This window comes from Rhamphochromis sp. 'chilingali' (genome assembly GCF_963969265.1).
Source record: "Rhamphochromis sp. 'chilingali' genome assembly, chromosome: 20".
Classification (NCBI taxonomy): domain Eukaryota; kingdom Metazoa; phylum Chordata; class Actinopteri; order Cichliformes; family Cichlidae; genus Rhamphochromis; species Rhamphochromis sp. 'chilingali'.
The window spans coordinates 16186110-16212526 of record NC_137947.1 but is presented as its reverse complement, the minus strand read 5'-3'; the positions used below and the strand labels follow the sequence as shown (position 1 = coordinate 16212526).

The window sequence follows — 26417 nt, the reverse complement described above, 5'->3', positions numbered from 1 at the left end:
ATCCTGACTGGTCACAAACAGAAGCAGCAGCCAGGGCACTTTGTTTGAATTATTGATAACCAATGTAATTATTAATATAGCCCTAAAATAAAAGGGGGGCAAAAAAGGAAAAACTAACCCAAATAAACTGCTGATGCTTCAAAGTAACCTCCGTTTGCTTTCTGAACTGTGACTGAATCTGAAAGCAGATTATTCTGGATAAACAGAAATTCAGATTAGCATAACCACCAGTGACCGCATCCCGCAGGAGTCTCCAGCAGGAGCGCGCGCAGTCACGCACACACACGTGCACGCGGGCGACCGCTTACCGGCGGGCTGTAGTTGCGTTGTCCCAAACAGCACGCGCAAACGGTTGCCGTTTTCAGCACGGGACAGATCCCGCAACCCACTCACTGCAATATGGCGACAGAGGTAAGGAAATTCTTTACATTTTCTGTGAGTGCTTTATGAAAAAAGCTCCAAGATGTATTGTGCACCTCCCTTTGCTGTTTTTCTAAGAAATCCAGCTTGAGAATTGCCGTCTTGTAACTGAATGTCTTACCTATTGTGCCTCCGATTTCTGTGTCTTATCGTGGTTCGGGTGAACGCTGTTTTATTTCAATCAAATCAGCCGACTGGATCTTGAGAGCTGTGTGAATTTGAAGTCGTGTAACAGTATCCTTACGTCAGGACATTTTTTTTCCTTCCCCGGCTTCAATTTCTTCTACTTTAATCAGTGTTTAGAAGCTGTGACTAATATCGTCTGATAAACAAGTGTTTGTTTTCCTTTCCCCTTCCAACACAGATACTGCTTTCTCAGGCATTGCCTGATAAAAAACAGAAACCAGTATCACTCAGACAGCTCCAGTAGGCTCAAAGCGGAGGAGGCTGATGACAGTGGTAATGATGATGGAGCAGTCAGCACCATGGACAGGGACAGCCTAACCATGTCTTTGCCTTGGTCATACTTTTAAATCAGCTCGATAAATCTTTATCCCTGCCACACACTTAACTCTCCACTGTCCGATTTCCTTCACGCCCACAAAAAAACATGGAAATTATTTATTCAAGAAAATGCAGAGATCCCATAACTGTTAGTGTTATTGGTTAGTATCACAGAGCACAACTGCTGGATAACCAGCCAGCTGCGATGAATTATCAAACCCCAGCCTTGTGTGTCAATGATTATATGTTTGTACATCATGTAAAGATATATGGAAGTCAAAAATACATTAAACAGACACACTGTGCTGTGGGACAAATTAAAGTGTCATTTTCTCAGTACTCATGGATCAGACTAAACATATCCACAACCCAACTACATACTTGCAGTTTTGTGACTATATGTAGCACAGTTGTGATGCTATAACACTCAGAAAATCAGTCACAGAGGTACCTGCCAAAATACCCTAAAAGCCATCAGGCTGAGCAGCACGTCTTCCTCTCCGTCAGTTTGCATCACCATATTGGTGAAGACATTATCATAATCATGATCTCAGGAGACAGCACATTTGGTTATATTCATACAACAGTGTGTTTGCATGCGTGTGGCTGTACATACATGACCATCTAACTTATTTCTGAGTGAAGGTATAATTCTTAAATAGTGATTCTGCAGGTAAAGGTGCAGGGGATAAGAAGCTTGGCAAGATCGATGCATATATTTTTTTCGGAGCCTGCAAGACCCTGGCAGAGTGTCCCTGACTTCCTTTGGTGGTCTGCCAGTATCCCTGTCCAAGCCCCATCAATTACACACAGACACACACAGGCACACACATGCCTACACAGGAACACAACATGCACACGCACCCAAACACATGCAGTGTATGCACCTAGGACAGATTTAATGTCCAAAGCCCATCAATTATCCATGCCATATTTAATGCGAACAGGCTGCTGCAGTTTGTAACCATCGGTGATTTGAGTCTGAGATGAGCACCACAGTTTGCTTCCTATCCATCTGCCTCTCAGCCTGTCTCTACTTCCCTGTCACATATTATATTAGAACTCATTCTATGACATTTATTGTTTGCCAAGTCTGCAAACGACTGCATTAAGTGTTGAGTAACACTCAGCTCATTCTGCAGACTGTTTATGCTGCATGGATGGACACTCTCTGGATCCATTAAGTCCACTACTGCCAGAGTTTCCTCGCAGACTGTAGGTTTGCTCCAGCTTGAGTATGACACTGTTAAGAAATAATGTGCAAAAGCACTGAAATCCCCACAGAGACCTGCACAGACTTAGCTCCCCACTGAGAAAAGGAAAAGAAAAAAGTCGTCCTTTTTCATGAAAATAATTTCTTCTATAAGCTTTGGTCCAACAGTTACTGTTCTTCGACCTAGATGTCATGACAGTCTCACAGTTTTGTCAACACTGTCAAAACATTATTGATTTATAGACCTCTGGATAACCCAGCTTGGCAGCAAGCATTAAAAACTCTGCTCTCAATGGCAGAGAATCACTTATATTATGAAGGGCTCAAAAGGGAGCTGAGTGTAACAAAACATGCTGAAAGGCTGCAGAAAACAAGAATGAAGTTTCTAAATCTGGGTGCATTTACTGTGCTGTAATCGTCTGTGTACCGTTTGCAATGCCTGCCCACTGGCAGCACTCACCCGTGCCGTCTGTATGTGCTCCCTGAGTCGGAGTGACTTAACTAGGAAACACGTCAGAGCAATGAGGCTCACAGATCTACAGATGCAAACTGCAGGAATTAAAGTGTGGGTTTGATTCAGCATGTAGGACTGAAAGAATATGACAGAGAAAAAATTATATTTTTCTCAGTCAACAGATTTCACTGATGCATTTTGCGTTTGATTACATTTTTTTTTGTCTACTCAAATTGGCAGAGTATGCTCATAGGGTATGAAAATGCTCTTTTTTTGTTCATCGTATGAAAGTCCTTCAAGAAAATTATTCACAATAAAATTGTAATGAACTGCGTATAAGGGGACAGCAGTTTATTATTTAGTAATTTAGGATATGTCTGTCATTGCCATGCAGTAAAGATTATCTATGTGGTTTTTATTCATCCTTGTTTACTTGATGCAGTACCTTTCTATGCGCTTGTTACCTGGTGAGGCACGTTTTTCTGAAATCTAATCAGTGTGCAGGCAAAAAAATATTAAACATAACGTTAAAGATGGGTGGGTGGAACTAGAAGTCAGACAGCGTAGCACCATGCAGAACTTCTTAACAGAGGCCTGTGTGATCAGTATCACACTTTAACATTGGTGTCTGCTTCTGCACTATATTTAAATGCAGGAATAGACCAGATTTGAACCCTTGGCTCCCATAGAGGAAACACAAGCAGTCTACCAAGATAAACCTGTTTGTCTTCAAGGTATAAATATACAGAGATACTTCAGCATTTCATATCACCACCAGAAGACTAAGAAAGTTTTTTTGTGTTCGATAGCATAAATGAAAAATAGCTGTTTCATCAACTGGAAGTAACTCTCGAGTGAGTATAAAACTGTCATAGATAACGAGTCAGACCCATCCACCCGGGTCCTACTGGTCCAGGTACTCTTACTTTTTTTTGGCTGCTGTCTTTAGGGGTCAACACAGTAACTTATGTGAGTAAGTCATCAGCCCTCATCTCACCCTACCCCTAGCATCCTCTTCTGTCACACTAACCCTCCTTCCCTGCATCCATGAATCTTCTCTGTGGTCTTTCCTCTGTATATATATATATATTTTTTTGTGGGCGATCGTGGCTCAAGAGTTGGGAGTTCCCCTTGTAATTGGAAGATTGCCGGTTCGAGCCCCGGCTTGGACAGTCTCGGTCGTTGTGTCCTTGGGCAAGACACTTCACCCGTTGCCTACTGGTGGTGTCTTAACGGTCACCCTGAAAATCTTAGCATTTTCAACTCTGACACCTCCAGCTTTGCCTCTTGTTATTTCGTTACTGATACTCAATTGAAACCATTCATAAAAGCAGATCTCACTACCATCTTTTAAATTTCCCCTCTCACTCTCCCTTCTGTCCTTTTATTAAAAATCACCCCTGATACTCATCTCCACCAGCAGACTTGGTCTAGTAAATGCAGGTCATGAAATATCATGAAATATGGCAATGAGTTTGACAAAGATGTTTTATTAGTCTGATTTCCCAGTTTGATGGCATAATTATGATTATTGATGTCACTCAGTCTAAAGGAGCTTTGGCAAGAAGACAGGTTAAAAGGTTAAATATGTAGCCTCTTATGAGACTGAATTTGAGAGTGTTTCTCCAGCTTTAATCTCATTGGCTTTAGTTGCATGGAGTGCAAGATTGGGATACTGTGAAGCCTCGTGTTTAGGCAAATCACAGGGAGGGAGACACCCGCCTTTCTTCTTTTAGTGTAAGTTATGTGTAGTACAGACATGTAAGGCAGAGGTCTGTTGGTCAGGACGGGGCCAACTGTCCTCAATTCTAAAAAGACATCTAACGTATGTACATGCATGCAGTGCATGTATGTATAGCATCACATTCACATGCACACGTTCATAAAAGACGGACCTGCGTGATGTTAATGAGTCTCTCTTGTGGCCAGCTGATTCTGACTTGGATAAATGATGCTCAGCTCTGTGCTGAAACTGTAAATTGCTTCTATTAATAGAAGGACTTGTTGTTCATCATGATAGCCTGAAGATAACACTAGAAAGAGTGAGGGCTCCGTGGTGGCGAGAGACAGGGAAAGCAAAAAAAACCCCCAAAACTGTGTGTGTGTTTTGGGGAGGGGGGTGTATTAAAAGCTCTGGCTGTGAGATGGATGACTGTGGCTGTTAGCAGACAAAAATAGCAGCTTGGATGCTATTCCTGCTCGTGAGTGATACACCATATATAGAGATGAAAGGCTGGCACTGTACTAAGTCTGGCTACTGCCAAAAAGATGCAGTGTTTTTAAAGTAATTTAAACTTGATTATTTATCAGTAAATACTATACTTAAATACTAAGGTCTATAAGATAAGCTCTCTTGCTTGATGTATTTCAGCTCCTCAACAGTTTGTCTTCGTCATTTTTTTATGATCCAATGATCCAAACTGCAGACGTGGAAACATCCTGATATAATATCAGTAGAATGTGCTTTTTCCCTGCTGACAGAACATGTCCACAAGGCAGCATCTGTTGCTCCAAAATCTCAATATATTATTTAGCATTCATAGTGTGTACAGATGTGCAAGTTATCCTGGCCATGTGAACTAATGCACTATGCCATCATTAAGGGAGGCTTTTTGAAGTCTGCACTGATAACAGGCTGGAGGGCCCTTTCCTTCATAACTCTGAGGATTCACCTTCATTTATTTTAAATTATCAGAGGCTTAGGCAAGACAGTAGTGTTTCCTGGATATTGTTCATATATTTCCTGTTCTTGGTTACATGTGTTTTTACTTGACTTTGTGGATGCACTGACATGGTTCTAAGACGTGTTCATGAGCCACGTAATTACAACACCAGCATGTAATTAAAAATGACTGTTTTAATTAGGTGTAGTTCCAGCTACTCAGTATTGTCTGTGACATTTTGCTTGATTTATAATTCACCACATTACTGACCACAGATAATGAAATCCATGAATTCTTTCTTGCAGTTTCATGCTAAAAAGTGCTATTGTTAAATTGTAACTAATCTAACTATTTCCATCTGCTGCCTTTCATTTCTGGCAAAGATTTTTAGCATGACATATCTTTTCAGTCTTTTGTGGCCTCCATTTAAACTTTTGTTAATTTTTTAGACTTTTTAAAACCCTGTTTCATTAAATATGTTCTCTTTCTACTATTTACAAATAACTGCAAGGTTGAAATGATCTGCAAATTGAATTCTCTATTGACGTATGCACTGTATCCCAAATTTTTGGAAAGTCTTTCTCTGCCTCTTGCATGTACAAGCATGTACTTGGATAATATATAGGTCACAGTGACCCTGCTGTAACTGGCCAAGCCTTTAAAAAAAGAAAAAACTTAACAGCTGCACAAATGTTTAGCTTATCATGTGTACCATAGTGTTTTTATAAAATGATTTCAGGTTCTGTCTGAAGTGAACACAACCTCATATTTCCCACCTTATTTTCTCTCCTTCTCCCTGCCTTCTCCTCTTCCTGCATACTTTTACCGTATCCCTTATTACCGTCCTCTTGAGGACAGTAATTTAGATCAGCAGGGGATAAGTTTACAGTGCCCCACTTGCTTGTTGCTGTATGCTTTTAATGTAAATGACTGGGTGTAAAACACACTGTTCACCAACAAAGTGCTGTAAAGACCAGTCTTTTAATGTTCCAACATCAATTTTGATGTTGGAAGACAGCAATGAGAGTGCCAGCTACTTTAAGTCAAAGATGTTGGTGCATTAACATCGCATCAGTTCTTGAGTTTCAAACTTAAACTTAAATTTTATTGTGCAGCAAAAGCCTTTTTACACTTTCATTTCTGCAGTCCTGTGAAAAACTAAGAACATTCCATGATTCAACAGCTTGTAACGCCACCTTTAGCAGCAAGAACTTGAAGTATTTTGTCTTTTTCTTTTGTGTGACTTTATCAGTTTCTCACATCATAGGAGAGGCATTCTGGCTCACAGTGTTGCTTCATTTCACTGAGGTTTGCATGTATTCACTTATACACAGCTCTCATAAGGTCCCACTACAGCATTTAATTCAGATTGTGGTCTGGACTTCATCTGGACCATTGCAACATCTTGATTCGTTTCTGTTTCAGCCATTGCTGCTGTGCTTGGGATTACTTTTCTGTTGCACGACCCAATTTGGGCCAAGCTTTAGCTATCAGACAGATGGCCTCACATTTAACTAATGCTTTGGTAAACAAGGAGATCAGAGGACAGAGGAGGAGATCCTGTTGCTACAAATCAAGCTCAAATCATCAACCCTACACCACCGTGCTTTACAGTTGGTATGAGATGTTTGTGCAGATACGCTGTTTGTGCTTTTGCTGTCATCTAACCTCCAAAGGACATTGTTCCAGATGTCTTGTGGTTCGTTCAGATGCAATTTGGCAAACCTAAGCTGCACAGCCATGTTCGTTTTAGAGGGATGAGTCCTCTTCTTGGCAACCTTTCCAAACAAACCAGTCTGGGTTATAGCTCTCTCTCTCTCTCTCTCTCTCTCTCTCTCTCTCTCTCTATATATATATATATATATATATATATATATATATATATATATATATATATATATATCATTATAGCCATGGAGTGCTGCATGAATTGAAATGTATTCTTGACCACAAAATTAATTTTTCTGTTTTTTTCTTCTGTTTTGTATCTTCTTAGTTCCACAACCTTCAGGAGCTCCGGCACAGTCCATCGCTGGTCACCAAGGTGTTTATACAGAGAGACTACAGTGAAGGAACTGTGTGCCGATTCCAGGCCAAGTTTCCCTCAGAGCTTGACAACAGGGTGAGTCCAAACAAACTCAAATACCTAGACAAAGGCAATATAACCCCCCACTTCATATAACTCTAATTTGACTGATACAGAAAGATTGATGGCCCGTACTGTAGCCTTGTCTATTAAGCTAAACTCACAGATAGATGCAGATACACTTAAAACAACACTTGTGCATATGGGATGCTTCTTAAACCAGGAAACGTCTAATTCCTGTAATGCTGGTCCTCAAAAGCAAAAAGCTAATATTTGAAATGCACACATTATGCATAATAATTACAAGGGCATCATCCACAAATGGATGCAAATGTCTGTTGTATAAGTAATATATATGTTTCTCCCCATCTAACATCTCCTGAATGTATGCATGTGTGAACAGTTAAAGCAAAAGTAGATGCCTTTAGTTAAAGACTGTGTGAGAGAATGTGCTATTTATTTAAAGAGCAATTTTACTTTCTTTACCTTGCTTTAATTAGTGAATGGTGTTATGTAGGAGTATTATTGCATATTTGTCTAGCAATTTGCATATGAAGCAGACAATCCACACAAAGAGCAGAGCAAGAAAACATCAGTTGTCATCGATTTACTGCAAATGTTCTCTGTCAGATGGAAAAAATAGATTGCTGTCGTAGTTGTAAGTAATTGTTCATCAGGTTTTCCATATTCTGTAATCAAAGTTGTTGTTGTTTTAATTCCTTGAAAAAATTGTATTTTGGGTTGAGTAGAATACAGGCAGCATATTTGGCAGGCTAACAGAACATATTTCACTTGTGCCATTCTTACAACCGCTGTTGGTCTTGTTTGTTTTTGTTTATAAGTAGATTGAACGAACTTTACTTGAGGAGACAGTGAAGACCCTTAACTCTTATTATGCTGAGGCTGAAAAAATTGGAGGTCAGTCGTACCTGGAAGGATGTCTGGCTTGTGCAACAGCTTATATCATCTTCCTCTGCATGGAAACGCGATATGAAAAGGTAAGAAGTCTGTGTACACAAAATATTACATTTTGGGTGGAAATACTGTATAATTACAACTTTTTTTAACTTGTCATGTTTTTGTTTCAGTTTGCTGCTTTTTATAGAGGTTGTAGCTTTAAAATGAGTTAAAATTAGCCTTTTAAATATAAAAATACAATTATTATTCCATTAACCGTCTTTAAGATCTGCTGTAGGTAAAACAACAGACTTTTGCTGTAAATACAACTATTCTTTCAGTTTACTGCACACTTCGATTCAGCCACCATCTATTCCTCAGGCTCACTTTATGAGCTTTTTTTATGTTTTGTATGGAGTTCAGTGAGCATCTTCTATACTGTCTCCCTTTTCAAACCTGAAACCACATCTTGAACTAGAATGTGTCTTTAAATTGCAGCACAAGACAACCTGTATTGCACTCTCTTCTCTGGGTATTGCACAGGCATAGCGAAAACGCCATGCAAACCCAAACACAGTTCACAAGTGATAGCACATTATTCATGCTGCACGTATCCCACATGCCTTGGTAGGAGACTGAGGAACCTGGAAAAAAAAACAGCAAAAGATGCACACAAATGCCTCAGTGGACAGAGCCCAGAATCTCAGAATGTGAGATGAAGGTGAACCTTTTAATGCGCAGTGATGAACTCCACTTACAGAAGTGTTATTTTCTCCCCTATGTGTCAATTTCTATTGAATTCAACTCTTTCCCACTCAAAAAAACATTAAGCCTCATCCGGCTCTTTAAGAAGAGAACACACAGTTCTAGGAGATGCAATCTCTCTCTCTGTCTGTCCACCAGAGTTTAAAACTCACTCTAAAGGCCACACAAGTGTGCCGCTGGATAAGGCATGGCACGCCAGCTGACGCTTACCTAAAGTAAGATGCCCATCTTGACAAAGGGCAGGTGGTTAAAGCTCCGCATGGCTGTGTAGCTGCTTGTTAGTCACTGAAATGGAACAGGAACACACGCACACATAACACAATCGCATAGGCAGACACAGCGAGCATGATTAATCCTCTTGTGATTTTGTGTGTACCTGCCGCCGTTTTAGATAGAACTGGAGCTGCATGAAGTTTTCAGCATTCCTCTCTGTTCTGATCTCTGTCATCTCCCTTGTCTTGTTGCATTTTGTAAACATTTCTTCATCAAAGGACTACAGAGGTACTAGGAGCTTGACCAAGAAGTACAAAAGGACTTATTGCTGAGTTGAAGCCATGCAGAAATTGCCTAGTCTGAGGCTCTTTTCATCTCCCTGTCAGCTGGGTGCTGCCCCATTAAGATCCTGAGATTCTATCAGTTTCTCAGGAGAGTTGTTTATTTGCTTGCTTAACTCAGCCATCTTGGCTGAACAACATTATGACTGATGATGATAAAGTGTACCCACCCAAGTTGATGCTGCATGTTCATGTGCGTCCGAGTCCCACAACACAGCGCTCGCAGATCAGGGTGCAGATTCACTGGAGTCCCTTGATGCTTACATCTCACACCATCAAAGGACACTGATTGCTCCCAGCATGTCAGAACAGATACATGTGCTTAAAAACATTCACAAGACTTCCCTCACGCACACTTTGTGCCCTCCATCTTCTACTTTTCTTCTCGTATTATTGACAAGAATGTAGCTGAACATACAGTATGGGTTTCTAAAGGACACGTGTACACACGCATAAAATCCTTTATATTGCATTTGGTAGCATAAGCAGGGGATTGTGCGTATGCTGTCACAAACACAAAGCTTTTCCCAGAAGGGCTGTCACACACACATGCCAGTACAACACAGGCACAGCTTGGATACTTGACTGTCATATTGTTACACCGAAGAGGATTGAGCTGCCCCGAGAGCTCGCTAGCAAGTGAAAGGATTGGCCTTTTCCCTGAACCACAGTAAACTGATTAGTCAGGGCTCCTCTGTGTGTCTCTCTGCCACTTTACCGCGATGCTTGATTCTCTTGGAGTTTGTAGCAAAGGAAATGGTTTGTGTTGCGTTAAGAAATGTGTGGATATCTTATAAGTCAAATATTGATTGCTTTGTGCTCAGCGCTATTTCACATGGATCTCACTGATTTAAAGAACAGCGGGGCAAAACCGCTGAATTTCGATGGCTTCAGTTCAATGTCTTTTCACTGAGAAACGCAATGTCCTAATGTTTTCCAGACATTTTATTGCAAAAGTATCTTTTTCCAATGGGAGACAAAAAATATTTCTTCTGTTGTTTAGTCTCCACTAACAAGGGTCACTGTATAAGCAGCTGGGCCTGCAGCTGTACGAGGCCTTTGACATACTAGAGGAGCACAGTGCTCAGTGAACTGCTTAGTGTTGTTTTAATCACTCTAAGCTGTGTGCTGCAATGACCTTTAGCTAACTCACAAAAAAGGATGTGAATTTGTCATGTTCAATAGAACCATTTTCACACTTACTGCAGCTCGGAAACTTTGAAGTCATTACGCAGCAGAGCTGTACTTAGGAATGCAAATGTATGAATCAGCGGCGCTGGACATGAGAGAGTATGCACCCTGCCAAATATTATAAAATCTGTGCAATGCCCTTGTTAAAACAGGGCAGGTAGTAGTTGGAAGAAGTGACAGCAAGCAAATGCTTCTCCTGTCTCCTCCTCAGACCTGAGGAAATGTACAGCATCTCTAGAAAATCATAAAGAATTTAAATAAGCTCTCTTTAATAGAGTTGTACATATTGGTTAACATGTGTAGCGGCAGCAGCTCTGTGGGTGCAAATGAGGCACAGAGGAACACGGCGCTGGCCGACATGACACTGGCAGAGTTTAGGCGAGCCGTGGTACATCAGCATGATTTGTTCCCATGGAGGCATAGCTAAGGCTGAATAAGCCGTTTTAATAAACCCACTTTAGCTAATAGCTGCCTGTTTGGCATTACTGGCCATCAGTCTGCAGACATTTGGTTGCTATCAGCAGCATCGCTGGAACAACATTCAGTTCTTAGGTTTCGTAGACACTATTTAAATCTCCAGATAAAACGGTTTGTGTGCAGTTGCAATGAATGAGAGAATGTATACAGACATGCTTGTTTGAATCTGTGTGCCAAAGCATGGCCTGAACCGCACAGATTCACTCCACTGCTGCTCTGTGGTTTTCGCACAGTTGCTGCAATGCTCACTTGCAAAACCGAGAAAAACGTCCACTGCCAGTGCAATCTAAATAAACTGTCCACTTCATATTTTAGAGCCTTGACAGTTAACCAAGGCATGACATTTAGCCTTAAAGAGAGCCATCTTTTGAATAAGGAACTCAAGCTTCCAAATGGAAAAGTTCAAAAGGAGAAAAGCTCATACTCATCATTTTTAGTAATTCAATTCATGCAGCCCTGCTTGACAAGAGTGGCTTGGAAGTATGCAGAAAAAATAGCTGCTATACTTGGAGCATAATGGAATTACTTTAAGTTTGGATTTTAATGCGCAGGAAAAATAAAGCCGGGCAATGATTTGACAGAGCTGGTATCATATGCCGCATGCTAAGTATGCGCAGAAGGACTGCAAATTAGTTTCTTTCATTTTTCATATTTTCCAGAGGTTAAAGTAACTTGGGCCAATTTAACCTCTTTTAGATACTGTGTGTAACACAGAACGCATCCTGAAAAAGTAGTCGGCAGGTACTGAATCTCAGTTCGCTCTTATTATTTTTTTATGGGAGCCTGATTGTCCTGCTTGGGTTTTCATCTTACCTCCAACATTTCTAATCAAATCTGGATTACCTCCAGAGGTACTTGTTCTAATACCTCTCTGCCCCCCTTGTTTTATTCCAGGTGCTGAGGAAGATATCAGGTTTCATCCAGGAGCAGAATGAGAAGATCTACGCTCCTCGAGGTCTGCTGCTCACAGACCCCATAGAGAGAGGAATGAGGGTTGTATCCTCCTCCCATATGTTACTGTAATCTCTGTGCAACAAATAGATAGTGGATAAAGGCCCAGACAGGACAGCTCAACATTTATAAGACAGTTTAAAGATGGCGTGGAAAGACATTGGTTAGAATTATTGAAACTGGTGGAAACATCTGGATTTGATACAGCAAATGGATGAACTTCTTCATAAATTACCATCAGGATGCCCATGAACAAGACACTTAAAGTCCAGCTGCTGCAGAGTAGCTGTTCACTGGCCAACTATTTTTTATCGTGAGTAAATCTTAAAAAAGCTCTGAAAAAAACAGAAAGTTCTGTGTTTTGATATGGAAATATGCAAAAAATAAAAAATAAATAATATTAATGTGGTCAATCGGAAGTAAGGTTTTATATCAAGGCCTTTTTAATGATTTCCAAGTTTTCATGTGGCTGTTCTTTTATAGATGAATTGCTACATTTTCAGGAGTGGACAGCACTATATCTCCTATTGACAGCTGGACTGATACCAGCACAGACACATGGAGAGAGTGAATGTGTCCAATAGACCATCACACAGTCCTGGCTCACACTGGCCCAAAGAAAAAAAACGGGCTGCAGGTCAACCCATTACCAACTCTTAAAAAACTGAGTGGTTATGCAGAGAACGAATGGTTGAAATTAAAAGGTGATATTAATAAATGAAGCAGACAGTCTCAAAGGAGAGAAAACAATGGAAGCAAAGAAACCAGAGACATACAGAGAAAGTTATTATCAATAAAAAAAGAAGAGGCCTACAAAGAAAGTAATACATAAACAAACAAAGGGGGAGACGCAGACAAGAGGAATTCTGGAAGGAGAAACCCAGAAGGAAGAAATTCATGGCAGACTATTGTTATGTTGTTTTTTTAATAAGCTCAGGTTTCCTTGATGCAGAAGGAATTTTTCAAGAGACTCTGATGTGAGTTCATATGGTTCAGAAGCTGTCCTCCTATTGGGGGCTCAGCTTCCTCACCTTCATGTAGCTACAAACACAAGTAAACATAATATAGACATGTGCCAGAGACAGGCCACCATTAAAATCCACTGACTACGTTAAAGAGCAGAGCCTATAGGCTCGACTCTCTCAGACCTTTTCAATAGAATAGTAGAAGCCTTCACAAGTAATTAAGTTTAGCCTCGTGAACATTTTATTAACAGTAAAATCAACATATGATGATAGTAGAGTAGCGCTGTCCAGTAAGACCATTGCCAAGGTTTATGAATGTAAGCAGAGAGTTCAGATAACTTTGATTCATACATTTCTGGACAGTGACACGCTTTTTGTCGCTACGCCACCACAGTGGATTTTAAGTAAACCAACGAGATGTGATCAGGGAACAGAGTTTCTGCTTTAACTAAAAAGCATTAATCCAAAATTATTTTTTAATCATTGAGGAATTAAAAGCAATTTTTAAACATTGTCTCCCATTCTCCGTGGCTCAAAAGGAATTTCACTATTTCCTGACAAGCAGTTCGACAGCCAGATTGTAGCACTTACGTGGAGTTACATAAAGTACCGATGGATAATTACCAAAGTAATAAGCAATTTGGGCTAGTGTCAGAAGACTGAGAACGACTCTTAGAGCTCTGGTACACGAATGGCAGAGAAACCAGACAAACACAGTTATGTGGCTTTAAAAGTACTTTAGTGATGTTAAGCCTTGCAAAAGAAATTTGTAAACAACACAGTATTACAACAGGTTTTAACAGAATGTCAAGTATAAAAATTTCCCCCAAAGTAGCAAAAAAAAATAGAATTAAATAAAATTGTGCACAAGTAAAAGAATTAGTCTTTTTTAAGTCCAAATGGTACCGGTGGGGCCCATAGAATTCGTCTGACAAGGAGTGTGTGTGTGATTGTCTGTCCTACCGTACTACTTGTACAGTAGAGGATTGTAGTCCATCAATGTGCAAATGAGTGTGCGTGTACATGTATATCGTCTCCTAGGATCTTGGGTTGGCTCGCCATCCAGTGAACACTGGAACACTCTGGGTTCTGGAATCGCTGACCTGGTCTTTGGATTCGTCCCATATAAAAACCTGACCTATAAACAATGGCCAAATATATGTCACGTGCCCTTTAAGGATAACTCTCACAAATTAAACTAAAGTAGTGTCACAGTGCAGTAACTACTATTCAGATCAGCTATCATCAATTCAATCATCATCAGTTCAGTCATGTTGTACAACATTAAAATATCAAGTTTCAAAGGTCAAAGTATCAATATCCAAAATTTCACAGTATCAAGGTTCAATTATTTGTAACCTGCAGTAACATTAAAGATTATCTACAAGGTTTTAAACATTCAGGAATTATAGTCACCATATAATTCACTTTCATTGTAAACATTAATTACATCGATCAAAATAAACTCACTGTACATATATATCTAATCACAAATAAATAAGTATATTACCCCTTTTAAGAAATGGAATAATATGCAAATGCTTATCAGAAATTGAACAAAGTGCAAATAATCAATTTCAATAACACGTAAACACAAGGACTCAGTCCACAAATAGGAGTATTAAAATAGACGTGCTTAATCCCGCTTGTACCATAGGCCTACTAGTACAAGTGGAAATACACTAAAAATTACCACCAAGTGTTCAATACTGAGTATTGTAAAACAACCGATTGACATCAAAATTTAAACAGGAAGCAGGATAAAGTCTGCTTACAATTATCTCTCATAAAGTTATTTTTAGCTGCTTTAACCATTTACAGCTTTTCACATGTTAATGACTTAGTTAATGCTCTAACTAGCATAACAACAGTGCGTTTCAGAGACATCGAACAACTGTACCCACACTCCGCACATCACGTGTCTGATTAGCCACATTTAGCTTACCGCCGTCGAGTGGATGCTCAGCATTTACATGGAGCCACAGCTCAGTAAACCCTCCGGTTTCGCTCTGCCCTTGACAACAACAAGTGCAAATACATAATTTGTAAAAAATATCAGTTTAGATGGTATTTCTTTTAACTCGTTAGAGGTTAATTTCTCCAGCTTACCGATAACAAAAGTTTTAGTCCGTCTGCTCTGTTCGGCTGTAGAAGCAAGAGACTGAAAACTTGGGAGCTGGTACTAAGGAGGGACAAGAGCTGCCTAGAGCTTCACCGATTGGCTGACATGTGAGGAGTGGAGTAAAACAATAGGCTCTCATCAGAGCTCATCAACCCTCTGAGAAACTTAACCCTTGTTTGACCAGAGCATATCATATATAATCTGCATCCCTTCTATGTTTAAATAATTATTTTGATCTCATTTCACTTTCATTAACCGGGCCAGTAAGAACAGAACAATGAACATTAAATGTTTTAATTTTTCTTCTCTTTCTGTTTGAGATGATTTTAGGAACTGGGTTACACCCTCCCCTCTTGAATTCATGCAAGTCCCTTTGCATGTCTACTGTGAACTGCATCATCTAAGAACAATAATTCAGCTTTAGAATTTAAAGAGTCAATGAAAGCTGTGGTTAAACCCTGAAATAATGATTTGACCACAGTGACAAGGGGATTTCCCAATTCAGCATAGTCTAGCCTTTTTGGTGGCTGGCGACTTCTTTCTGATCTTCGAACAGGAATTTCTTTGCTTGTTTGTTCATCTCTCTCTTTGTTTACCGTTTCCCTGTCAAATATCAAGTCCTCTCCTTCCTCATCACTCCCTAACATGTCCGAAAGAAGTAGGATTTGTTCATCCCTCATGTCAGGGCGATCCGTAGAAGGTAAGTCTCTTTCCTTTTCAGGTTCGTCATTTCCGGGTAAGTCTCTTTCCTTTTCAGGTTCGTCATTTCCGGGTAAGTCTCTTTCCTTTTCAGGTTCGTCATTTCCGGGTAAGTCTTCCCCATACAAGGCTTCTCCATAACTCGCAATCTGATTGTCATAAGGTTGGTTATGGTCAGCATGACTGGCTGGAACAACATCGGAGATGGTGTCTGCACAAGCTGGAGCATTACCAGCCAACTTGTCTTGATCTGCAGTCACATCATCTTGACCAAGACTTGATTTATGGGTCAGCAGAAGATCTCGCTTGACAATGTACGCCGAGTCATTTGGCACTGATCTATCTGCAAACCAGTGGACTGAAACAATATCATCCTCGTCCGAGGGGTGATCTGCTCTTTCATTGTCTTTCTGAGTGGTCCGTCGCGTTCTGGGCCTTTTCTTGGGTTCTGGTTGTTCAGGTTTCACTTCCTTGGCTGCAGAGAGGAACCCACAAGGGAGTAAGAGGTCTCTGTGTAGGGTGCGTATGGGGCCATCCCCGCCCTCTGGTTTAACAGTGTAGACGGGGAGGTCTCCAGCTCGTTTCACCACCACATAGACGGTCTGCTCCCATTTATCGGCGAGTTTGTGTTTTCCTCGAATGCGTATGTTCCTGACCAGCACTCGGTCCCCGATTTCCAAGGTAGATGTGGTCACATGTTTGTCAAATCTGGTTTTGTTCCTTTCGGCTACCTTTGCAGCACTCCGTGTAGCTATTCTATAGCTCTCCTCAAGATGGGATTTGAGGTCCTTAACATATTGGGAGTGTGACTTGTTTTGTCGTTCTCTCACAGGTAAACCGAAAGCCAAATCGACAGGCAACCGTGGCTGACGCCCAAACATCAGCTCATACGGTGTGAATCCAGTTACCTCGTTCTTGGTACAGTTGTACGCATGAACTAAAGGCTTTACAAAATCCTTCCAATGTGACTTGTCTTTGTTCTCCAGAGTTCCAAGCATACTTAAGAGTGTTCGGTTAAAACGCTCCACCGGGTTGCCCCTGGGGTGGTACGGCGTAGTCCGAATCTTCTGTATGCCTGCTACTTCACACAGCCCCTTGATCAACTGAGACTCAAAATCAGGCCCTTGATCGCTGTGTAATTTTTCAGGAATGCCATAGTGTACTATGAAATGGTCCCACAGACACTTTGCGACAGTCCGAGCTTTTTGGTTCGATGTTGGGATAGCGACTGCATATTTAGTAAAATGATCTGTGATGACAAGAACATCTTTCACATTACTGCTGTCTGGTTCAATGGATAGGAAATCCATGCAGACTAGCTCGAGGGGTCTTGTCGTCATGATATTCACCAAAGGTGCAGCCTTCTCAGGTAACGTTTTCCTGCGCACACACCTGTGGCAGGTCTTTATCTTTTTCTCCACATCTGAGGACATTCTTGGCCAATAGAACCTGGCTCTGACCAGATCGAGTGTGCGCTCTATTCCCATATGACCCATATTGTCATGTAGGCTTGTCAACACAGACTCTCGCAGGTCTTCAGGTAAGACCAACTGGTAATGTTTATTACCGCCTTCTCTTCGTGTTCTGTAGAGAATGTCATTGCACAGCTCGAACCTGTTCAACTCTCTCAGCAACAGGACTACGTCTGGAAGTTCTTTCCTCAATGTGGGAGGGGGTTTCTCCCCACTCTCCATCTGGGTAATAACATGTCTGATGCACCGATCAGATCTCTGGCTGTCTCTGAGATCTGCCGGTGACAGGTGGGGAATGATGTGTAAGCCTCCCAATGTTTCTTCCTGCTCAAAGCTGTCAGGTATAGCATCTCCAGAAATGGCAAGACTTTCGACAAGGGTTATACCTGCATCATCACCCAAAGCTTCAGAGGTGGTTGAATGATAAACAAACTGTCTCTCACAGATAGCATGAACAACGTCCTGATCGACTGAGTCAATATTGTCTGGATCTGACAGATGTTGTTTTGCGAACTGGCATATCCGGTCTCTCTCTTTTTGAGATGTAAGGTCATCAGGTAGCCTGCCATGAGGACGACGCGAGAGTCCATCGGCATCTCCATTTTGTTTTCCAGAACGATACTGGAGTCTGAAATTGAAGGTAGAGAGGGACGCCAACCACCTGTAACTGGTTGCATCGAGTTTTGCTGAGGTGAGGATGTAGGTCAGAGGGTTTGAGTCTGTGACAACGGTGAACTGATTGCCATAGAGGTAGTCACTCAGCTTCTCTGTTACAGCCCACTTTAAAGCCAAAAACTCGAGCTTATGTGCTGGATAGCGGGACTCACTACTTGACAAACCTCTACTCGCATAGGCGATAACCCGCAGCTGTCCCTCCTGCTCCTGGTATAAGGCTGCTCCAAGGCCCGTAGTGCTCGCATCCGTATGAAGGATGTAAGGCAGCTTTGGGTCAGCAAAGGCCAGGACTGGAGGCGACGTTAGCTTGTCAATGATAGTCTCAAATGCTTTCTGGCATGCAGGGGTCCACCGTCCATAAAACGGCTCCTTTGGATCATGATACTGATTACTCCTCCCTTTTGATTTGCAATGCTTCCTCAGTGGTGGATAACCGGACGTTAGATCGTTCAGCGGTTTCACAATACTTGAGTAGCCTTTAACAAACCGTCTGTAATATCCACAGAACCCAAGGAAGGATCTCAGCTCCTTAAGGTTCTGAGGGACTGGCCAAGTTTTAAGTGTGGCTGTCTTTTCTGGGTCAGTTTCTACTCCGTGTTGAGAAACAACATGCCCCAAGTACCGAACTGAGGACTGGAAGAACTTGCACTTCTCGGGGGACAGCTTTAAGCCATATTCCTTTAAGCGTTCCAGGACTTTCATGAGTCTGGCTTCATGCTCCTCAAGGGTTTTCGAGAAAACTATGAGATCATCCAGGAAAACAACAACTTCCTTCAGATTTATGTCTCCCATGCATCTCTCCATAAGCCTCTGAAAAGTACTTGGCGCGTTTGTCACTCCCTGTGGCATACGGTTGAACTCCCAGAAACCTAGTGGACAGACAAAGGCAGTCTTGGGCTTGTCACTCTCTGCAACTTCGATCTGATAATAGCCGGATTTAAGATCGAGTGTACTGAACCACTTGGAACCTGAGAGTGCGGTGAAGGTGTCATCCAGTCTTGGGAGGGCGTATGCATCTTTCACTGTTTGTAAGTTTAACTTACGGTAGTCAACACACAGACGTACCTGACCGTTCTTCTTCCTGACCACAACAATTGGCGAAGAGAATGGGGACTCGCTCTCGCGGATTACTCCAGTTGCGAGAAGCTCTTGCAAATGCTTTCGAACAGCCTCTATGTCGTGCGGGTGAATCGGTCGGGCTCTGTGTTTGAATGGTGTCTCATCTGATAGCTTAATGTGGTGTTTGACCTTGTCCGTCCTTCCAAAATCCAGATCAGTCTGGGCGAAGACCTCTGGCATACTGCTCAGCTTTTGAGTAATGCGGTCTTTCCAGTCAGAAGGGATGGGAGAGTCGGCAAAGTCAAATGTCACACTAGAGGTCCTGGATGGTTCACACTCTGATGGCTCACTCACAATTTGTTTGTGAGATAGGACAGTCTGTATTGCACTGAGTTCTGCAATCACACTCTTTGCTGGGATGGTAATGTCATGCTCTGACTCATTGGAAACTACTACAGGTAGCTTGCACAACTGGTTATTTGGCAAGTCAAGGAGACAGGTTTGCACCAAAAGCCCCCCAGGCAGGGAAGATACTGAAGGATATTCCAACAGGGCAGATCTCTCAGTGTAAAATTCCTTGATTGATACTGTCCCCTCAAGAACGACTGTTTTCCCAGCTGGGACGTTCACTTCATCCTTGCCACGCATCCTCACTAATCCAACGTTTTCATCTGAACCTTGCTTTTGCCGCAACTCCAGTACTTTGAGTACGGTTCTGTACCCATGAGGAATGGGATGGTAGCCCTCTGGGTTTGCCTCTCTGTACATTTCATACACTACATCAAGAGTGTTTGTTCCTATCAATACACAAGACTTCGTTAATGTCCCGGTGTCTGGGACTACTAGAGCTAGCGTTTTGACTTCTAGTTCAGCACCAAGAAAGTCTTTAGGAAAGGTGATTCCAATCTCAACATAACCCAGGTAAGGTACAAGCTGCCCATTGGCCCCTTCAACCTCCAGAAGGTCATGTAGTGGCTCTATCTGTTGCTCAGACAAATACTGGTCATAGTAGGACTTGGTGACAGTGGTCACTTGAGAACCTGTGTCAAGGAGACAACTGCACACCTTACCTTTGATCGTGACTTGACCTGTACTCTTTGTGCCTATGAGCCTCTTAGGTAGTCTGAAAGGTTGTTCTCCAACATGGGATTGCCTCAAAGTGGCCTGTGCTCTTGGTTTAGCTTGACTTCCAGATTTAGCGGGACGATGTTGACCTGCTTCAGTCCCAGTTTGCCCCACAACTGAGACTGCGTCTAAAAATCCTGGTCAGCAGATGGAGTGTTTTGCATCTCCCAAATGCGACGCTTCTCTCTCAATTGCTTCCTCTTATCAGCGACAAGAGTGGGGTCTGGGTCATTACTGCAACTTGCTGAGATGTGGCCATCCTGACCACACTTGAAGCAGTACCATGGTTTTGGCTGGGTGCTCTGCCGCAAGTTGGCAGGCTTCGCACTTGTGACCTTGATGCTAGGTGTTGCCATAGCCATCTCACGTAAATCACACTCGGCCTTGTCCTTAGGCTTCGAGCTTTTCTTCTGTTTCTTTGCCATCAAATTAGTAAGCTGACTCTGTAGGGATGCAACTTGCTTCCTCAGATCTGTCAACGGGTCAGAATCAGATTGAGTCACTGCCTGTAGCTCACTACAGGTGCAAGTCTTTTGACAGTGCGCCACAACCCGCTGCCGGGTTGAGCCAAGGTGTTTCTTCATCCGTGTAGCTTTAGCTGCCAGTCTATCTTCTTCTGTCCGGAGCATTAATAGAAGTTCTGAGAATGTTGGGGGTTGGCTTTTCTTGTTTTCAAGATTAAGATCTGAGAGCAAGGTGTGGTCCCAACATCCACGACAAAACTGCTTGAGAATGTGTTTATCGGCATCCCCAGCAGAGACTCCTCCCCTCTTCAGAGTAAGGTTCAATGCGCCCTGAAGACGGCAGAGGTACGCAGAGGCCTTTTCACCAGGATCCTGAAGAGTGTTCATGAATTGGGCGAAAAGCTCCTCTCCATCTTCCACTGTTCCAAAAGCTGCATCCAACAACTGAAGGTAAGTCTCAGGTGTAGCTTCTGGGCTCAGTCTGTTGACAATGTCAGCTGCAGGGGACAACAAGCTCTCAAAGATCTTTCTAGATTTTTGAAGTTCAGACATGGCAGGGTCTTTCCTGAGAAGTTCGACATGTGAACGCCATGTGTCATAATCTGTCTCACCGCTGGGTCTGGGGATCCTGCCAGAGAATGACCGGAGTCTCATTGGAGAATATGAATGTGCAATCAAGTCATCTTTCTTCACGATGTGTTCCACAATGACTTTCTGAATTTCAGGTGGGTTGAAACTGTTTGCCGCACTAAATGGGCTCTTTTTGAAATCAACAGGTAGGTGTGGCTCCGCACCACCTTGAATCAATCCTACCTGGGGTGGATCTTCAGAAAACTGCTGGCGTGCAATCTCAGAAGTTTCAAGAGAGGGGTGAAGCTGGTTCTCCCTGTCTGGATCATCAACTTGCATGGAGGAGAGCATACATTCATCATCGGTCTCTGAACTCCCAATGATTTCACTGATCTCTGTCATCATCGACTTCAGTACCTCTTCAAAACTTTTGCCACTCAGTTTTGCCACCTGCTTTATTTCATCTAAGTAGGACTTAGTAGCACTGCCACCCACCTTGGCAGTGTAAACGCTGGAGAGAGCTCTTACATGGTATTTTACACCGGGCTTCCCTTCAACTTCATATGTGTATGGCAAAAGATCAGTTAAGGCATCAATGGCGTTACCACTTCGGTACTCGACGATCAGGTTTTTGAAAAATTCTGAGTTTGGATCTACAACTGGGACGGCTCTAAAGGTACCATACTGCTTCAAAAAGTCAAGAACCCCTTCATCATCCGATGAATTGAGTGTACCACTAACAATTACTGCATTGGGGACTTTGATACCTGAGCTCAATACAAAATCCATCTTGTGGCAATAGCAAAAGATGTTTCAATGACAATACACACTTTAAGGAGGTTTCACTGCTGATATTCATGCACCAAAGAGCTCCTGGCTGGCTCGCCACTTTTGTAGCACTTACGTGGAGTTACATAAAGTACCGATGGATAATTACCAAAGTAATAAGCAATTTGGGCTAGTGTCAGAAGACTGAGAACGACTCTTAGAGCTCTGGTACACGAATGGCAGAGAAACCAGACAAACACAGTTATGTGGCTTTAAAAGTACTTTAGTGATGTTAAGCCTTGCAAAAGAAATTTGTAAACAACACAGTATTACAACAGGTTTTAACAGAATGTCAAGTATAAAAATTTCCCCCAAAGTAGCAAAAAAAAATAGAATTAAATAAAATTGTGCACAAGTAAAAGAATTAGTCTTTTTTAAGTCCAAATGGTACCGGTGGGGCCCATAGAATTCGTCTGACAAGGAGTGTGTGTGTGATTGTCTGTCCTACCGTACTACTTGTACAGTAGAGGATTGTAGTCCATCAATGTGCAAATGAGTGTGCGTGTACATGTATATCGTCTCCTAGGATCTTGGGTTGGCTCGCCATCCAGTGAACACTGGAACACTCTGGGTTCTGGAATCGCTGACCTGGTCTTTGGATTCGTCCCATATAAAAACCTGACCTATAAACAATGGCCAAATATATGTCACGTGCCCTTTAAGGATAACTCTCACAAATTAAACTAAAGTAGTGTCACAGTGCAGTAACTACTATTCAGATCAGCTATCATCAATTCAATCATCATCAGTTCAGTCATGTTGTACAACATTAAAATATCAAGTTTCAAAGGTCAAAGTATCAATATCCAAAATTTCACAGTATCAAGGTTCAATTATTTGTAACCTGCAGTAACATTAAAGATTATCTACAAGGTTTTAAACATTCAGGAATTATAGTCACCATATAATTCACTTTCATTGTAAACATTAATTACATCGATCAAAATAAACTCACTGTACATATATATCTAATCACAAATAAATAAGTATATTACCCCTTTTAAGAAATGGAATAATATGCAAATGCTTATCAGAAATTGAACAAAGTGCAAATAATCAATTTCAATAACACGTAAACACAAGGACTCAGTCCACAAATAGGAGTATTAAAATAGACGTGCTTAATCCCGCTTGTACCATAGGCCTACTAGTACAAGTGGAAATACACTAAAAATTACCACCAAGTGTTCAATACTGAGTATTGTAAAACAACCGATTGACATCAAAATTTAAACAGGAAGCAGGATAAAGTCTGCTTACAATTATCTCTCATAAAGTTATTTTTAGCTGCTTTAACCATTTACAGCTTTTCACATGTTAATGACTTAGTTAATGCTCTAACTAGCATAACAACAGTGCGTTTCAGAGACATCGAACAACTGTACCCACACTCCGCACATCACGTGTCTGATTAGCCACATTTAGCTTACCGCCGTCGAGTGGATGCTCAGCATTTACATGGAGCCACAGCTCAGTAAACCCTCCGGTTTCGCTCTGCCCTTGACAACAACAAGTGCAAATACATAATTTGTAAAAAATATCAGTTTAGATGGTATTTCTTTTAACTCGTTAGAGGTTAATTTCTCCAGCTTACCGATAACAAAAGTTTTAGTCCGTCTGCTCTGTTCGGCTGTAGAAGCAAGAGACTGAAAACTTGGGAGCTGGTACTAAGGAGGGACAAGAGCTGCCTAGAGCTTCACCGATTGGCTGACATGTGAGGAGTGGAGTAAAACAATAGGCTCTCATCAGAGCTCATCAACCCTCTGAGAAACTTAACCCTTGTTTGACCAGAGCATATCATATATAATCTGCATCCCTTCTATGTTTAAATAATTATTTTGATCTCATTTCACTTTCATTAACCGGGCCAGTAAGAACAGAACAATGAACATTAAATGTTTTAATTTTTCTTCTCTTTCTGTTTGAGATGATTTTAGGAACTGGGTTACAAGATGTTCCCTTGTTATTTTATGACAATCTAAGCAGATAAAAAATCTGGTGTTGAACTTGCGTTTGGTAGCCATTCGCTGGAACTCGCTGATGTGCAAAGAGCTGCAAGTTTATGCAAGAGAAGGAAGCTCTTATTTAGATGAAAAAGAGAGAAAACAAAATTTCTTCTTTAAAAGTAGGAATCCACTGGCCAGCACAGTAACAGGAGAAGGCCACAGAAGGCTACTAAATTATAAGATTGCAGAGTTCTTTCCACAATTAAGAAAAACAATTTCTTTGCATATAATCAAGTCAAGGAGACCCTGGAGGAGTCTGCAAACAAGAGAACCCTTCATGAATGGAAATACAGAGGATTTAGAACAAACCACTGGTTACACTGAAGAACAGTAAGGTCAGATTAGGCTTGCCCAAATAGTTGAAATACCTTACTGAGGTTTCTAAAACTGTATTGCTTTAAATTCTCATGGAATTTGTCGACAACGCACAGTGATCCTTGACATTCATCAAATTTTCAGCTTGAGATCAGCGTGTTTGAAGACCGGGGCTCGGGCGGCTCCAGTCCCAGCAGCACCATGTCGTCGGGCAGCAGCGCTCGGTGACTGGAGGGGCAGCACCAGGCTTACGGATACCACCACAGGGGCAGCGGCACACTTACCAACATCCGCATGCTGAAACATGAGAGCACCAGGTTCTAGGACGAGTGGAAAGAAAAAGGCGAGGAGGTGATTCACAACATTCATGCTCTCTCTGCTGGGGCCGACAATGTATCACCTCCAGAAGAAGAGCTGGCTTAAAAACACACCCTGGATACAAAACAGAATAAACACAAGTGCAACAGAACCCACACATACTCTAATCGTTAGACACAGCAACCAGTGTTTCTGTGAAGAAATATCCTACACTCTCCAAGAGCTATCAAACTAAAATACTCATTGATTGTTTTTGCTCTAATTTTTTTCCATTCACATTTTCTCTCATTCCATCACATCTGCTACTATGAGTCACACCATCTCTGCATTGTAGCTGATTCTCCAGACTTTCACTTCCTTAGACTAAATTTCAGTGCGGGACTTTTTCAAGGAGAGGTCACTTTGCCTGTCTGTTTACGCACTGACATTGCAATCTTAGGTTTTATGCAACATCTCTGAAATCTGAAAGGAAGGAAACGGCCACCTTACTGGGAGACTCGTAGCTGTCTGTTCTTGCTAAATGACTGCATTCATCTCAGGTGGTTTAGGTCAAGCTGCTTTGAATCCTGGCAAATTAGGCCAGCTGTGGGACTGCTTGGTTCTCTGCTCCGTTCACATACACTTGTCTTCAATATCAAAAGGCTAACAGAGAGCACCTTAAATTATTTATTCTTCTCATTCACGACAGTGGATACAAGTGATCCACATCACAGCTGTAGGTCACGCTCAAACACACTCTGTTTCTCACTTTCTTTCTCTCGCTTCCTGCATATTCACATACTTGCACATAGAAATGCACACAGCCATGTCATTTACTGCACTCGAAAAAACACATATCAGCGAGGGGGAGTGCACACGTGCATATACACAAATACACACCTGTAGATTGTGGCCAGGCATCCCTGCATGCAAGCAGATTCTGGTAGACTTGGAGTTGGAGTCGACCTACGCCTCAGCTCATTTAGAAAACAAGCAAACCTCAGGCCCTTGAAGGCTGTGCCATCTATTCCAGCTTAGCAGAGATCATTAAGAAAATATCAAACATCAAGGAGCAGTACCTTCAAGAAGCCACAGAGTCAGTCTGACATGTTTGGTTCAGAAGAAGAAGAAATCGAAAGACATCGGTCTTTTATCTCTACACCTATTCCACGCATGAAACAGCGTGGATGTTATTGGCAAATGCATATTTATATGTGAGTATAGATGTGTGCAAGAGGGCCAGCCACACAAAGTTCAATACCTAAACCCACACAAAAGCAAGGATTTAAAGAACTGTCTATTGACTTTAACTGATATATACCGCAATATGTTGATGCAGAATAAAGAATCTTTCATTTTGTAAGATAAAGAATAAGTTGTAGATCCTTTTAGATAAAAAAAAAAAAACATTATGTTTGATCACAAAATATCCATCTATCATCTATCACATATATCTAACTACTTATTCACAATATCACACTACAGTACAATACAATACAGTACATAAAAACTATTTGTCCTTTGGGAAATGAAACACTGTATGACTAATATGTATGTGTGTGTATATGTGGAGGCTGTTAAGATTATATGATGCAGCGAGCGTGCTGATTACCAACAGACAGCAACAATGCCCACACATCTTCCA

General features: G+C 41.6%; 1 protein-coding gene across 1 annotated transcript; it reads left to right on the top strand.

The window, feature by feature from the left end:
* Positions 1-399: 399 nt before the first annotated feature.
* Positions 400-24703, top strand: golga7bb (golgin A7 family, member Bb; the record flags this gene model as incomplete). The annotated part of the gene is made up of 5 exons (XM_080869471.1): positions 400-411; positions 7251-7376; positions 8186-8338; positions 12119-12220; positions 24620-24703. The coding sequence occupies 5 exons, from the start codon at positions 400-402 to the stop codon at positions 24701-24703; spliced, it is 477 nt and encodes a 158-aa protein (XP_080725597.1).
* Positions 24704-26417: the final 1714 nt, after the last annotated feature.